Raw genomic sequence first — 14662 nt, forward strand, 5'->3', positions numbered from 1 at the left:
GTTCTGGTGGACTGTTTCCCCACATTCAGCACATCCAAAGAGTTTCTATCATGAGTACAGAGAGGCAAGACTAGATTAAGGAGATGTGGCAGGCAGAGGAGGAATGAACAGAAGAACCTGACAAGTAACAGGCTGGGGAAGTTTAAGAAGACCCGTAGCCACTGCCATTTTCACAGAATTCTCCAATTACTGAGTGCGCAGTAGGATGGAGGTGACACGTGGGGAAATCCAGAGAGAGCCCTCACCCCACGTCCTAGAGTCACCCTTTTTGAGGTTTAGGAAAGTCCACATGAGGAAAATGAGAACATCCTAGGTGGAGAGAGAAGAGCATTAACAAGTTTTAAAAATACTTGCGAGGATCCCAGTGTAGTGCTTATTATTATATTATTATTTAGTGATTGAGAATTATAATAACCCTGTGAGTTAGGGACAATTATTATCCCCATTTCACAAACAAAACATCCTAAAGAAGCTTCAGTCTGAAGGTCACACACCCAGGAAGAGGCACAGTATCCATTTGGCTCCCAAACTCCTACTCTTTGCAGTACATTCCACTGTCTCTCCCCTTCCTCGGGCTTCCCACCTTCTCATGGCTCTGTCACATCCACCCTCCCTGGGTTCCTTACTCCTCCTTCCCTCCTCACGCAGGCCACCTCTCTTGATGACTTCTCTCCCCCTGAATCTGCTGTATCATCTCTGCTCCCTCTTCCCGATACTTCCTCCCTGCTCCTAACCCACTCACCCTCCAGCACACCTTCCCCCTCCCCCTCCCCTTGCCTCAGATTCCTGTGCAGAACACAATGCGGCTGTGTCAGTGCAGAGAACTGGACTCCTTCAGGGTTCCAGTTGTGCTGAGCCCTGAGATACGTCCCATCGAGGCTTCAGAAGGGAGTAGCAAGTTGGTGGAACACCCAGGCAGGATGGCCGTGACTCCCCTCCCCCAGCCAGGAGGTACCCAACAACTCCAAGGCAGCACTCTTGATTGCCTGCCAACTAAGCTGAAGAGGGGACCTCCCCCTGGTTCTCCTCAAAGTCGGCCTCCTCTGTTGGATGGTCCCTCCACAGGGTGAGAGTAGGTGGGAGTAGACACACAATCATTGGTCTTGAAATAAAACAAATTCAGGAGAATCACAGCCAAGGTAAGGGGTCCCAAAGCGGCAGAGAGACTTCTCTTTCAGCCCTGAACGATCTTGAGGAAAATTCCTACTGGGTGGCCACCTGGGGTCCCATGGAGGAAATGGGGAGGGGGGGTGTTTAATCTCACAACATGGACTTTCTTCTTCACTCTTAGGAGACCCTGAGACAGAGGGAGGCTGGGTGGTCACCGTGCCATATCCTTTCCAGAGGAGATAGCACTGAAAAGTGCAGTTTCTCACACAGGCCTTGGGGAACACAAAGGCTCTCAGAACTTCAGAATCGAACAAACCTAGGTGGTACTAATTTCAGCTCTGTCACTTCTTGACAATGTGACTTTAGCAAGACACTTAAACTCTCTGAACCTCTGTTTTCTCCTCTGTGAAATGGGGATCATAGTATCTACTTGTTGGGTTGTTGAGAGATCCATGAGATCACCTTTGAAGGGCACCTGAGAGAAATCCCGTAAGGGGGAGCTCTCTTTTCAACAGGAGTGTGGGGAGGAGATGCTATTGGTAAAGTCTGTTTGTGATGCCCAAGGGGAGTGTTTCTGGAAGGCAGCAAGGGCTCCAAGGTGAATCCTCACCCAGACAGAGCTCTGCCAACAATCAGAACTAGGGCCAGGGGATGGGTGGGCAAGGCAGGCTGGGCAAGTTTCCATGGTGCTAGGTCAAGTAGACAGTTTCCAGGGGCAGTGACTGGCCTGTTGCCCTCTGGGGGCACTCTCTCCCCACTAGGCCTAATAATGTCCATCCCACAGACAGAGGAGTCTCGGGTAGAAAAGTGCCTGAAAGGGAGAGGAGAGGGGGCATGGGATGAAGAACCAAGCAAAGGAGAAAGGGCAAGAGAGGAGGCTGGAGGGGAAGTAAGGGCCCAGGCAGGCACAGGGTGGGGCCCGGAGAGGGGCCTAGGGCAGGAGGGCGGGAGAGAGCCCGGGAGGGAAAACGCCGAGGAGGGAGGAGGGAGGGACAGGGAGGGAGACCAGCGCGCTGACACAGCCTCGATGTGTGGAACGGGCTGGGGTTTGGCCCACAGGTCAGGCGTCTGGCAGTATTATGGGATGGAGAGGCCTTAGGAGACAGGGAGAGTATTATGGGCTGGAACAGCCTTAGGAGACTGGGGAATATTATGGGCTGGTGAGGCCCGGATCCAACTGGAGGCGGGAGGAAGGGGTGCGGGGCGGGAAGGGGGGGTGGTGGTGGAAGGGAATATTATGGGCTGGAGGCCTCCTGCGACCAGAGGCAAGAGTATTATGGGCTGGCAAGGCCTTCGGTGGCCAGAGGGGGGAGCAGCGGGGGATGGCACCGGCTGCATGTGACTGAGGGGGGGGCCAAGTTGGGGGGGTGGCGAGTGGGGGTGGGGGAGCATATTATGGGATAGCTCTTTGTACCTACTGCGGGGACTGCTTCTCCAGAAGATATTATGGGATGTCGTGTGTGGGAGGGGGAGTGGGGCTGGGGGGATTATTATGGGATGGTGGTGCAGAATGGGGAGGGCCTGAGGAGCTCTTCTCCAGCCCCCCACCCCTTACTCTCTTTCCATCCACTCTAAGGTCTGCCTTCTCTCTCAGACGGTCCAAGGGGAACACCTGAAATGCACCCCCCCACACACGCACACACTTTGAGCACCTCAACCCATCCTAGGCATCTCCCCTGACTAGCAGACACCTCCAGGGTGCTCAGGGGGAAAGGCAGCCCCTGGAGAATGGGGAGCAAGCCCCAAAGCAGGGCTGTGGTGGCCAGTGGACCACACCTCCCACCTGCACGGTGTCCCCTTGGCTTCCTATCCCCTTGGGCCACTCTCCTCCCTCTTCTTCCTCCACAAAGTGGGGGCCCTTGATCCTCTTCCCCTCCCCCCTCCCCTCCATTTCCTCTCCAGCTCCCTCCACAGCCGTAACCAGTAAAACAGGCGGCCAGCTATTATGGGATGGCTGCTCCCGGCAGCTCTGCAGGGAGGGGGCGGTCACCGCGGAATGTCTCTTGTGGGTGGCTATTATGGGATGGCCGCCTCTCTTTTTTTTGGGGGGGGTGGGGGCTAGCAAGGAGAAGGATTATTATGGGATGTGCCCTGCACAGCTGGGTGGGGCTGTCCTGGGTAGGTGAAGCTCTGGGGAGGGGTGGGGGTGGGGAAGGAAAGGAAGGAAGAGGGAGGGAAAGGAGCTGTGGAGGGTGGGGTGAGCCCTGGAGCCAGACCTGAGGCCTGGCAAGAGTAACTGGCTGGAGAGGTTCTTCTGTGACAGATGTTTGAAGGGGCCCCTGGGGCAGGCTGGAGCTGGTCGAATTTGAACCCTGGACACCTGGGTCCTTTTGCAGCTTGTGAGCTGCATGGTCGCTGAGTCCAGGGCCAGCAGAGCTGGGCTGGCGGTGAGAACGCCTGCGTTCTGATGTTCTGGCTGTGTGGCACATCAGAGGGAGTGGTGCTCCTGGGTGAACACAGTACCCAAGTACTCTCCTCCCCCTTGGCCTTCCTGGATTTTGAGCCTTGGGACCGTAGCTCAGGTAGCAGGGTTGGGCCAGGGGGGGCTTTGCAACCTTGCAGTCATACCCAGGAAACAGAGGCTCTGTTGGTTTCTGAGGGACAAATGCCTAGCCTGTCACTACAGCTACCCCCCCCCCCCCGCCCCTCAAGCCCTGCGCGACCTGCATCCTGTCTAGCCATCAGAATGCACTGTCACTGTGGCTTTTTTTTCCCTATGTTGTCTTTCCAAACTCCTTTTCTGATAAAGCAGGAGAACACTGGTCTCTTAGACCTCTTATGTGCAGAGTTTCTGGGGCTTACACAGAACGGAGATGCAGAGAGAGCATGTGCTGAAAACTCCATGGACAACCCACTCTGAGTGTTATTCTAGGTTCTTCTGTACCACGGGATGGAAACAGAACTCTAAGGTAACCGGCTAGAGAGGCTGTCCCCCTGGGTGCGTTAATCAGGAGATTATCCCACCCTTAGTCTCTGTGGGCCAATCATGCTAGTGGTTTATTTATAATTTATCTGGAAGGGTAGCATGGGGCCAGGGTAGGGAGTGGGGGAGCATAGAAGCATAAAGACCACAAAAGCAATACATAAACACACACATCCCAGCCTTCTCTGGAATTCAAGAAGAGAGAAAGGGATTCTAACATTCTTGTGGCGGTAGCAGGGAGAGGTGGGGAGTAAGATGACAAGGGGATAAGTGGGTAGATCTTGCAGGGATAGGGGCAGGGAGGGCTGTGGGGGACAAAAGCTATCAGTGTTTATATCATGCACAAAGCTGTGACTACCCAGTTATAAAACTGTCTTCCTGGTTTACATTACGAATCATTGTAGTAATGTGGTATATATATGATGAAAAGTCTGTGGGGCAGATGGAGATATTACAGAAGGGAATTTGAGGCTGAGAGGCAGGCTGGATCCCCTAGAGAAAAGGAGAGAGAGGAGGGCACAGTAGATACTGGCGGCTCTGTATACAAAGGAGTTAAAAGAAGGTATACCCACATTATGGTATCTTAAAAGAGCTCCCTCCTCTCCCCTAAATGAGTACAAGCTTCATCTTTAGTACTCGGAACAATCATGGGGGAGGATTTGCACAAATGAATGGGGCCCAATCTTGGTGTCATGAGAATTGAATGGGGAAGACTGTGGCAGCTTTGCAGAATGGGGGTAAGGGTCTGCATACCACATGGATGTGGCAAAAGGATTGTCCAGGGAGTTAAGTCAGGCAGGAGTTGGTGGAAAGATGTATCAGCATCACTTGTGCTCCGCTTAGAAACAAAGGTATGTTGACTTCCTAAAGCAAGCTCTTGTCTCTCCTGAATTTATTTGTCCTTGCCAGATCTCCAGCCCTGGGTTCCAGGGGGAGGGCAGAGTCCTCTGGCCAGGCCCTTTCTCTAGGAAAGTTGAGATTAGGAGGGCAACGCAGAGATGGTGTGAGGTTGATCCTACTCACGTCTGATCAGGAAGGCCCCTCCTAGGAGGAAGTTCAAGTTTCTCTTCAACCTGTCCCACTGCCACAGGTCTTGGATTTGTGTGAAAAAGGAATATGAAAGCAAAGACAGACATGCTCTCGGGCTTGGGGGTTCAGAGCAGCCAGGCAGTGGTGATGGGACACTCATTTTCACTTGGATCCTGGTTCTCTGGGGATCAGAAAGAGGGCAAAGTGACAGGTTTATGGGTTCAGGTTCTCTGAGAGCTAAAGGGTTTTAAGATTGGGCTCTTGGACTTTCTAGGGCTGGGTCCCCAAGGTACCTGCAGGATAGGCCCAATTAGGGAAGGGGAGGGTATATGTTGAAAGGCTACCTTGTGACAAAATTGAATGAAGAAGGCATCCCAGAATGCTGACTTGTACATGGGAGGAGGGAAGATGGTGAATATTACACATCAAAGGGGTTTGTTTTTTTTGGATGGAGAATGAGGCTGCAACAAGATGAGGTCATGATCTCATGGTTCATGAGTTCCAGCCTTGCGTCCAGCTCCGTGCTGAGTGTGGAGCCTGCTTGGGATTCTCTCTCCCTCTCTCTCTGCCCTTCCCCTGCTTGCTCTCTGTATCTTTCTCAAAATAAATAAAAATAAACTTTAAAAAAAAGGAGGGCAGATGATATTATAGGATTTCAGTAATAGAAACACTGGATAGCTGAACATTGCTTTCCAATGAAAATCCCTTAGTTTGGTAGGGAACAGATAGGAGATATCTTGATTACCCATCTATATTGTAAATCCTTTTGGAATACCTTCCACCCTCTAGAAGGACTATTAAGAACCTCTACTGGGATCTGATCTCTTCTCTCTCTCTCTCTCTCTCTTTTTTTAGTTTATTTATTTATTTTGAGAGATAGAGCAGGAGAGAGGCACACAGAGAGAATCCCAAGTAGGCTCTGCACTGCCAGCCCAGAGCCTGACTCAGGCCTTGAACTCACGAACCATGAAATCACTACCTGAGCCGAAATGAAGAGCTGGATGCTAAACTGACTGAGCCACCCTGGAATCTGATCTTTCCTGAGATCAGTTGGGATTTGTTTTATTCTCTGTAACAGGAAATGGGAAATAGTACTCAGTAGTTCTTCCTGGACACCGGATATTCTATCTTCTCTCATAGTTTGATGGATTATTTATACTTCTTGGAGGGAGGCATCTGGGGTCCTTGCATTCCCCATGGTGTCCAGCTTGGTGCCTTACTAGGTACACAGTTGTTGACGTCTGTTGGATGAACATGAGTAGTAGCAGTGAGTGAGTAGAGGGAAAGCAGGTCTAGACTCTTGGTATCTATATAGAAGGATCCTCATTTCACATTATGGTGGAATGTCCATCCATAGGAGTGACCCACGTGTGTTGATGAATGGACCACCTGACCTGGGGGAGGCAGGGTGAGGTGGGAGGAGGACTGCTGGAATGTTGAGAAATAGTCTAAAGACTCCTTTCTAAAATAGGAGTTTATAATTATTATGGGATGCTGTGGGGTAAATTAAACTTTATCTAAATGGCTCATTTGGCCAGCATGGTATTTGATTGGTCTTACTCAAAACTAAGAGCTGGAGGTAAGTATCTGGAGAATAACTGGATTTTGGTTGGATTGCGTGGGACCCTGGGTTGACTCTCAGTTCCTGAGTGTCTGGAAATGGTGAGATGAGGAAAAGTAGGGTTTGTCCTAGACAGCAAGAGGCTTTATGCCAGGATACTGCTTTGGCCCAGAAAGGGATGAAGGTGTGTACAAGTTGGGGCGGGCACAGGGCAGTGTGGGTAGCCTGCTTCACCCTTGTGGCTCTGGTTGTTAGAATAGACTGACAGCCAGTGGAGGTGGGGGAGGTATGACTATGAATATTATGGGATGCCTGGCTGGAAAGGTATAGGGGTGGTGGCTGGAGATGAAGCATTATGGGATGTGAGGCTGGGTTGTGCTAGGAGTATTATAGTACGTCTGGTGGACCACAGGCTCCTTGACATTATTATGGGATATCAGGGTGTGGGGTAGGGGAGTAAAATTATGGGATATCTTTCCAGTGTTAGAGGAAAGGAGATTAGATGACCATCTCTGTAGGGTGCTGATCATTATGGGATATGTCTTTGACAGGGAGAAGTGGTTATCATGAGCTGTGGAGTTAGAATGAAATGTGTGAAGGCTGAGGGTGCTGGTGTGAGGATCTAGACCCTAGCCTGAGCTGCCCTCAGCCCCTGCAGGCTAGGGGGTTGGTTATTATGGGATGCCAGTATAGAAAGTAGGAAACTGATTATTACGGGATGTGTGTGGGAGGAGGCCGAAGTGTCCGTTGTTGTAATGTGGTGGGGGGGTGCGTTTCTGACTATTATGGGATATCAAACTGGGGGTGGATGAAGAGTGGTTATTATGGGATGTCTGTGGGGGATGGGGATGAATATTATGGGATGTGAGGCTGAAGTGCTGGGAGGGGTGCTTATTATGGGATGGCCATGAGAAGGAGAGGTGATGAATTATTATGGGATGTCAGCATTAGGGCCAAGAGTGAAGAAGTTGGCAAAGGGTGGCTATTATGGGATGTCTGAGGTGGGGAAAGGGTTAGTTGCAAAAGGTCTGCAATATTATGAGATGTCAACAGCCTTGGCATATAGGTGTATGGAGTGCGTGTGTGTGGGGGGGTGGTGTGTGTGTGTGTGTGTGTGTGTATGTGTGTGTGTGTGGGGGGGGGGGGTGTCCGTGTGTATTATGGGATGGCCAGGAGGTGGGTGGTTGCCCGGGTGACACGCGCGCGCGCGCTCGAAGGGGGCGTGGCCAGTGGTTGCCTGAGCGACGAGGGGGCGGGGGTTGCCCGGGAGACCTAAGGAGGAGGGTGGCGGTAGTGGAGGGGGGGTTAGAGTTGGTTGAGGTTATTATGGGCTGTCCGTGGGGGGGCGGGGCCTGTGCGGTGGGATTTCCCGGCCGGTGTTTCGGGCCCTTTAAGAGGCGACGCCGGAGCCGGAGCCATTTTCCCCCCTTCGGCCGCGGCGAGGAGGAGCCGGAGCGGGAGTGACACCGGGCCGGACCCAGCGCGACCTGCGGCGGCTCCGGGGTGAGGAGAGCGCGGGGTTCCCAAAGAGACGCCCCTCTCAGCCCGACCAGCCCCCAGGCTCATCCCTCCACCCACCCCTTCCTCAGACGTCCGGGACTCGCGGACCGCCCCCTGCTTGGAGGAGCTGACCCTTCCTTTCCTTGGCCTGCAGGGCGCCCTGCCCCCCCTCCCCCGCCCTAAGCCGGCCGGAGTCTTGCTCCCCTCGACTCCCACCTCGGGCTTGGTCTCCCACAATGCCCGGCGCCCGCCCCCTCGCCCTTTGCTCACTTGCCCCCCGGGACACGTGGCCCGGCCCCCTGCCTGGTGGGCGCTCCCTCGGCCCCCACGTCCCTACCTCCAGCCCCCTGGAGCCCTGAGCCTCCACGCCCCCTCGGCCCCGCGGCTCCTCTGGAGAACCTGAGTTTGTCCCAGAGGACAGCCTTTGGAGAGCTGCCCTGTCTGGGGACTGGCCCCTCCCCAGGCGCAGGGAGGCGCCCCCCCACCCCCAAGTGACCTTGTGTCCCCGAGCGCCTCGCTGCCTGCCGCCTCCCCCGGCCCCCCCCGCGCCGCGGCCACTCGGACACCCCCTCCCCCCGTCACACCCTGCTCGGTCCAGCCCGGTTTCTCCCCTCCCCAAGCCTGCACCAGCCTGCCCTCGGGGGCGTCGCTCCCGTTCATCTGGGGGGGCTCCAGTTGGGGAGCCGGCTTCCGGGCTGCCCTCGAGGAGTGTGGAACTAAGTTCAGCCTGAGTGGTTCGGGTGCCCTGCTAGGGTGGCTGGGGTGGGGGGGCCGCTGGTGGTGGTGGGCGGAAAGAGCGGGTGGGTGTGGGGGAGGGGGACAGTGCGCGTCACTGACTGTTCTCTCTTTCTTCCCCCCCTCCCCCGCACAGTGACTCGGGCCAGTGTAGAGGGCCCCAGGCCGCAGGCAGGAGCAGCTGGGCCAATTCCCTGGCCGGGAGCGGAAGGGGATGGCGTCGGGCCTGGGCTCCCCGTCCCCCTGCTCGGCGGGCAGCGAGGAGGAGGATATGGATGCACTTTTGAACAACAGCCTGCCCCCACCCCACCCAGGTAACATCTTCCCCAAGGGCCCAGGGCAGGAAGGAGGCATTTGGGCCCTCCCTAGCGACTCTGGTGAGGCAGGGTTGAGTTCTCTCTCTCTCTCTCTCTCTCTCTCTCTCTCTCTCTCTCTCTCTGTGCAGAGTCTGAGGTGGAGGGCATCCGAAGGGAGTGGTTCCCTTCTGCGGAGCTCTTGTGGGAGGGGGTGGAAGCCATGTGCCTCCTGGGCTCTGGGACCAAGATGCAAGCTTGCTGCACTGTCTGGTCTTCAGGAATGCTATGCAGGTCCCCGTTGAGTGAGCTTTCTGGGCTGGCAGACCTTACCTTGTGTGGGTCCTTGGAGAAATGCAGGTGGCTGGGACCGCGGGGGGCGGGGGGTGGGGTGGGTGGGGGTGGGTGTTGAGGATTGCTTGCTGGAGACCAGCCGGGCATCTGTGTTAGCAGGATCTTGTGGTTGCTGCTGTGGAAAGGAGAGAGGGAGTGCTGGTTACTCTCTATCTGATTATTTTTAGCTTCTGATCAGTTACCGGTTTTCTGTGCTGTCTCAACTGTGTGAAGTTTGAATTGCGCTCCTCAGCTGGGTTGTAGAGCGCTTTTAGCCTGCAGGTTGCTGGAATGTTTCGAGTGGGGAAATGATGGGGGCTAGGGGTAGGATGTCACAGCCTGAAGGTTATACTAGGGAGCACCCCCTTTCTCTGGCAAGTGGAAATAATCCAGACTTTTTTTTTCTTAGAGGCTTCTACCTCTGCGCAGGTAGCCTGGGGTTTGGGCTGGTGGCCTGAAGTGTTTGTGTAGGTGTGTTGGGGGTTGTTCTGTCTGTGTTTGGGGGTGGCTCCTTGGACTGGCCAAACTCGTATGGTTATAACCATCCTGCCTGATTGGAGTAGCCCTTGTCTGTTCTCAAATGGTGATTGATGTCATGCATCTAAGTGGATGTCTCTCTCTCGCCTGTCTTTCCTTTTTCAGAGCCCTTAGCTAAGTCACCTATTTGTTTCCTTGACCTTTTTTTTTCCAGGTGTTTGTTTTTTTGTGTTTTTTTTGACATGCCATTTCTTTATTCTCTCTGTTTATATTTACTTATTTTTTTTAAGTTCCGGAGCTTGCTGGTTCTGTTTTTGTTTCCCATCAAACATTTTTCACTTCTGCCTTCTTCTTAGCTCCAGCAGCAAGTTGAGGTGTTCTGGGAAAGATGTTTCTACATTGGGCATTTTCTAAGTGGAAAGTCTTCATTTGAAACTGGGGTCTCTTTGGAGAGGGGCAGTCGTGTTACTGAGTCTTCAGCTGTTGGGATGAGAAACTTAGGCTTGAGTCTCATCATCCTTGTGTAGGGCAAGGTGGCAAATTTCTGTGCTGTTTTCCGAGGTGGGGGTGGGGTGGTGGTATTAGTAACCTGATCTGATCCTTTCTGTGAGGGGCGAGAGAAGTAGACTAGTGCTATCTAGCCAATATTGGTTCCACATCTTGGCTTCCCATTGGGGCCTTGGTCTGGGGCTGCCCCCCCATGTTGATTGGGAGCTGTGCAGGCTCCCAGGGTGAACTCTGCCCCAAGCTGTAGCATGACCCAGTTTTTCCACTTGCCACACCCCATTCCTGCCCCTTTCCCAAATCTTCTTTTATGTCTCAGCCACTTTGCCGCTTGTCATGTCAGCACATTATCTGCCTGAGAAGTTTGGGGGTCTTATGTGGATGGGTGTCCCCTTCACTTGCTTGGGCTTGTCCTTGTGCCCAGCTCCAGCTTTTATGGAAGGGAGGAGGACGAGGAACCGAAAGATGTAACTGATTAGTGAGGGGGACGACATGGGGATTGCTGGGGAGCAGCCTTAAGAAAATGGTTCTTTCTGGTAAGATCCAGGCTGGTGTTCCTTTCCCAAGGGAATGGGAGGGGCTTTCTTGTGCCTGGCCTGATCCTGGGCTGAGTGGGGGGAGGCTGATGGTGCTTTGTCAAGCTTAATGTCTCATGTTCCCTAGTATCTGCCTTGCTCAAGAAGGGCGGAGTCAGAAGCATATTAGGGCTAGTTCTGGGGGTCAGGAGCGAAGAGCATGTGTAGGATTGAAGGAAGCATATTATTGTCCAGCACTGTCCAGGTGCTGCTCCTTTTTTCTTGGTGTAGACATCACTCCCATATGTTGGATAGGTGGCTCCTTCTAATCCGTGAGAGGTGGTTTAGGATCTATTGCTTGGACTCTTGGGGAAGGTAGGTGGTGAGGAGGAAACTGAGTTTCAGAGACTTCTGGTGGGTTCCCATTCCTCAACGTAAATCTTTTGGATATCAGAAATTTGAGGTTTTATGTTCTGACCGTAGCTCTACTGAGCCTTTGTTAAATCTTAGTACTGATGATTGAAACAATTATTATGATTGAGGGAGTAATCTCGTCCCTCTTGTAGTATTACCTTCATGTCTGTCTTGGGTTTCTTTGCGTAGGACATTAGAGTGGCCTCTTGAGAACTGTGTCATCCCAGAATAGGTGTTAGGAGAAGTGGCATGTGGACTTGGGGCCAGGTAGTAATTTGGGAAGTCTTTGTGAGGGTAGTCTTTCCCCGGCTACCTCTATCAACCCCACCCCCCTCCCCTGCTACTTCCTGTCTGTCCTATGTTGGCAGCTGGGTGCCCTGGGCTGGCTTCTGCGGTCAGGAGCCATTTTCCCTCTCTTCAGTGGGTGAGGCACTCCCTCCTTCTCTCCACTCCCTTCTCCACTCCCCCCCCTCCCAGGGCGGGGGTGGCTTAGGAAGAAGGAGAGAGAGGAGGGAGGAGGGAGCTGGTGTGAATGTGTGTTAGTTACAAAGGAAGCTGCCTCTTGGCCTTCTCCTCCCCCTCTGTGCCCCTTCCCACCTATCCCTGCCCAGGAGCTCTCAGTATTACCCCAGGCTTTGTGTGTGCTCCCAGCCAGGGGAGGAGGTGGAGCCAGATGGGAGGAGGATGGAGGGGGGGGCGGTGTGTGTGTGTGTGTGTGTGTGTGTGTGTAGGGGATGGTGACAGCTGGGCTGATTTGGGCCCCTGGGGAGAAGAGGCTACTGACCCAGGAGAAGCTGGGAGGAACAGTGGAGCTGGAGATGGGGAAAGGAAATTATGTTTGAGAGTGGGTGTGATATTGGGCTGGCAACTGAACCTGGGGCTTGGTGGGGGGTGGGGTGGAGTTGGTGGTTTTGAGCAGTGATGACCCAAAGTGGGGAGTGAAGGGTGTGGTTTATGGGACCCCTGAACTGATACCATTCTGGGAATGTCGTGAAGGTGTATTCTCTTGTTTCGGCCTTCTGGGTAGGACCTTTCATTCTCACTCCCTGGTTTATGGAATACTTGGTGGCCAGTTACAGGAGAGCTAGACCTATTTCTTTTATTTGGTTAACTCTTAGCAGCTTGATTCAGCTGCACTGGTGAACATATAGAGGACTCCTATTAGGGATGAGGGAAAGGAGGCAGGGGTCTGGACAGCTGCCTGAGGTGGGCCTGCTCTGGCCTGGCAGGCCTATTTCGGGTATATACAGCTCTCTCTTTGTCTGTTTTTGTCCTGAGTATCAGCTTCCTTCTGTGGAGAGTATAGCAGTTCTCTTCAGTGGAATCTGGGACAAGAGGTGGGGGAATAAAGTCTAAAGCCTCTGGATTAGGCTCTAACCTTTTGCTATTGATCTATTCTCTACCTACCTTTCTCTGCCAACTATGTGTAGAAAATGAAGAGGACCCAGAAGAGGATTTGTCAGAAGCAGAGACTCCAAAGCTCAAGAAGAAGAAAAAGCCTAAGAAGCCTCGGGACCCTAAAATCCCTAAGAGCAAGCGCCAAAAAAAGGAGGTGAGTGGGTGACTGGATGTTTTGGGGAATAAGAGGAAGAATGGAGGAGCTCTGTGAAAGGTTGAGGCGTGGGGTGGGGGGCGCAGTGGCGTGGCATTTGTTTCTTCTGGAGTGGTGGGCCAGGTCCTGGGGATGAGCCTCAGGGCTGTCCTGAGGTCAGCATGTGTGTAGCATGTGTGTGTCTGTCTCCCTCTCCCTCTCCCCCTTCCCTGCTCCAGCGTATGCTCTTATGCCGGCAGCTGGGGGACAGCTCTGGGGAGGGGCCGGAGTTTGTGGAGGAGGAGGAAGAGGTGGCTCTGCGCTCAGACAGTGAGGGCAGCGACTATACCCCTGGCAAGAAGAAGAAGAAGAAGCTTGGACCTAAGAAAGAAAAGAAGAGCAAATCCAAGAGGAAGGAAGAGGAGGAGGAGGATGACGATGATGATGATTCAAAGGTGCCTGGATCTCTGTCCTCTTCCCTATGCTTGCTGTCAACTTCTGTCTTTTGTCTCCCAGATACTCCACTGCCCCTTAGAATGTTTTCTCTCCCTGTTTATAATGATTTTCTCTCTCCTCTCCTCCCCTGGTCTTGCAATCTTTTGTTTCAACTCATTCCCTGAGCAGGGGTGGGCACTAGATGTCAGGTGTTTGACCTTGCTCTCTCTGCAGGAACCTAAATCGTCCGCTCAGCTCCTGGAAGACTGGGGCATGGAAGACATTGACCATGTGTTCTCAGAGGAGGATTATCGCACCCTCACCAACTACAAGGCCTTTAGCCAGTTTGTCCGGTAACAAGAGGGTTTTGGGGCTAGGGGAGGAGAGTGCTTCTGTAATCTCTTTTCACTTCTCTTTCTCTCTCTCTTTTATTCTTAAACTTTTCCCTCTTTGCTGTTCTTGTCCATCTCTCCACCAGACCCCTCATTGCTGCCAAAAACCCCAAGATTGCTGTCTCCAAGATGATGATGGTTTTGGGTGCAAAGTGGCGTGAGTTTAGCACCAACAACCCCTTCAAAGGCAGTTCTGGGGCATCAGTGGCAGCAGCAGCGGCAGCAGCAGTGGCTGTGGTGGAGAGCATGGTGACAGCCACTGAAGTTGCACCACCTCCTCCCCCTGTGGAGGTGCCTATCCGCAAGGCCAAGACCAAGGAGGGCAAAGGTGAAATGGGACCCAATGGGACTGATGTGGGTTTGGGATATAAGGACAGAGAAAACATGGAGATGCTCTTCTGTCAGCCTAAAGATAGAAGTGGGAGGGAGGAATGCATCTTGGATTTAGGAGGGACATTTGGGAAGCTGGACACGGGGAAACCAGCTCAGGTAGAGAACACTTTACTGTCTTCCCCTCTTTCTGCCCTTTGCTGTGCATTTGGATTGTATGATCTTACTTGCACTCTTCTGGTTTTAGGTCCCAATGCTCGGAGGAAGCCCAAGGGCAGCCCTCGTGTACCTGATGCCAAGAAGCCTAAACCCAAGAAAGTAGCTCCCCTGAAAATCAAGCTGGGAGGTTTTGGTTCTAAGCGTAAGAGATCCTCGGTGAGAGCCCAGCCTATCCCGTTGGTGAGGGTGCCAAATCTGATAGGATGTTACCTATGTCGGGATCTAGCCTTCACAGTAGGCATGTAAGCATGGGGAGAGTTGGCCCTAGAACAAGGTGACTAGGCTCCTTACATGATAGTCCTTGCTGGGATTCTAGCATCCCTAGTAAAAGAGGAATCCCTTCTCTAGCACTCCCCTTCCC

General features: G+C 53.1%; 1 protein-coding gene across 7 annotated transcripts in view; it reads left to right on the plus strand.

Moving 5' to 3' along the window:
* The first annotated feature begins 7969 nt into the window (after positions 1 to 7969).
* CHD4 (chromodomain helicase DNA binding protein 4) overlaps positions 7970 to 14662 on the plus strand; it is a 30698-nt gene continuing 24005 nt past the window's right edge. For 5 of the 7 annotated variants that reach the window (XM_058743904.1, XM_058743905.1, XM_058743906.1 and 2 more), the window contains exons 1-7: positions 7970 to 8126; positions 8995 to 9172; positions 12825 to 12946; positions 13165 to 13380; positions 13595 to 13713; positions 13839 to 14080; positions 14330 to 14457. In XM_058743904.1, the coding sequence (XP_058599887.1) occupies positions 9073 to 9172; positions 12825 to 12946; positions 13165 to 13380; positions 13595 to 13713; positions 13839 to 14080; positions 14330 to 14457 (927 nt within the window). In that variant the 5' untranslated portion in view covers positions 7970 to 8126; positions 8995 to 9072. The remainder of the gene's footprint in view (positions 8127 to 8994; positions 9173 to 12824; positions 12947 to 13164; positions 13381 to 13594; positions 13714 to 13838; positions 14081 to 14329; positions 14458 to 14662) is intronic. The other 2 variants (XM_058743909.1, XM_058743910.1) reach the window with 1 other exon arrangement.

This window comes from Neofelis nebulosa, chromosome 8, assembly GCF_028018385.1.
Source record: "Neofelis nebulosa isolate mNeoNeb1 chromosome 8, mNeoNeb1.pri, whole genome shotgun sequence".
Taxonomy (NCBI): Eukaryota; Metazoa; Chordata; class Mammalia; order Carnivora; family Felidae; genus Neofelis; species Neofelis nebulosa.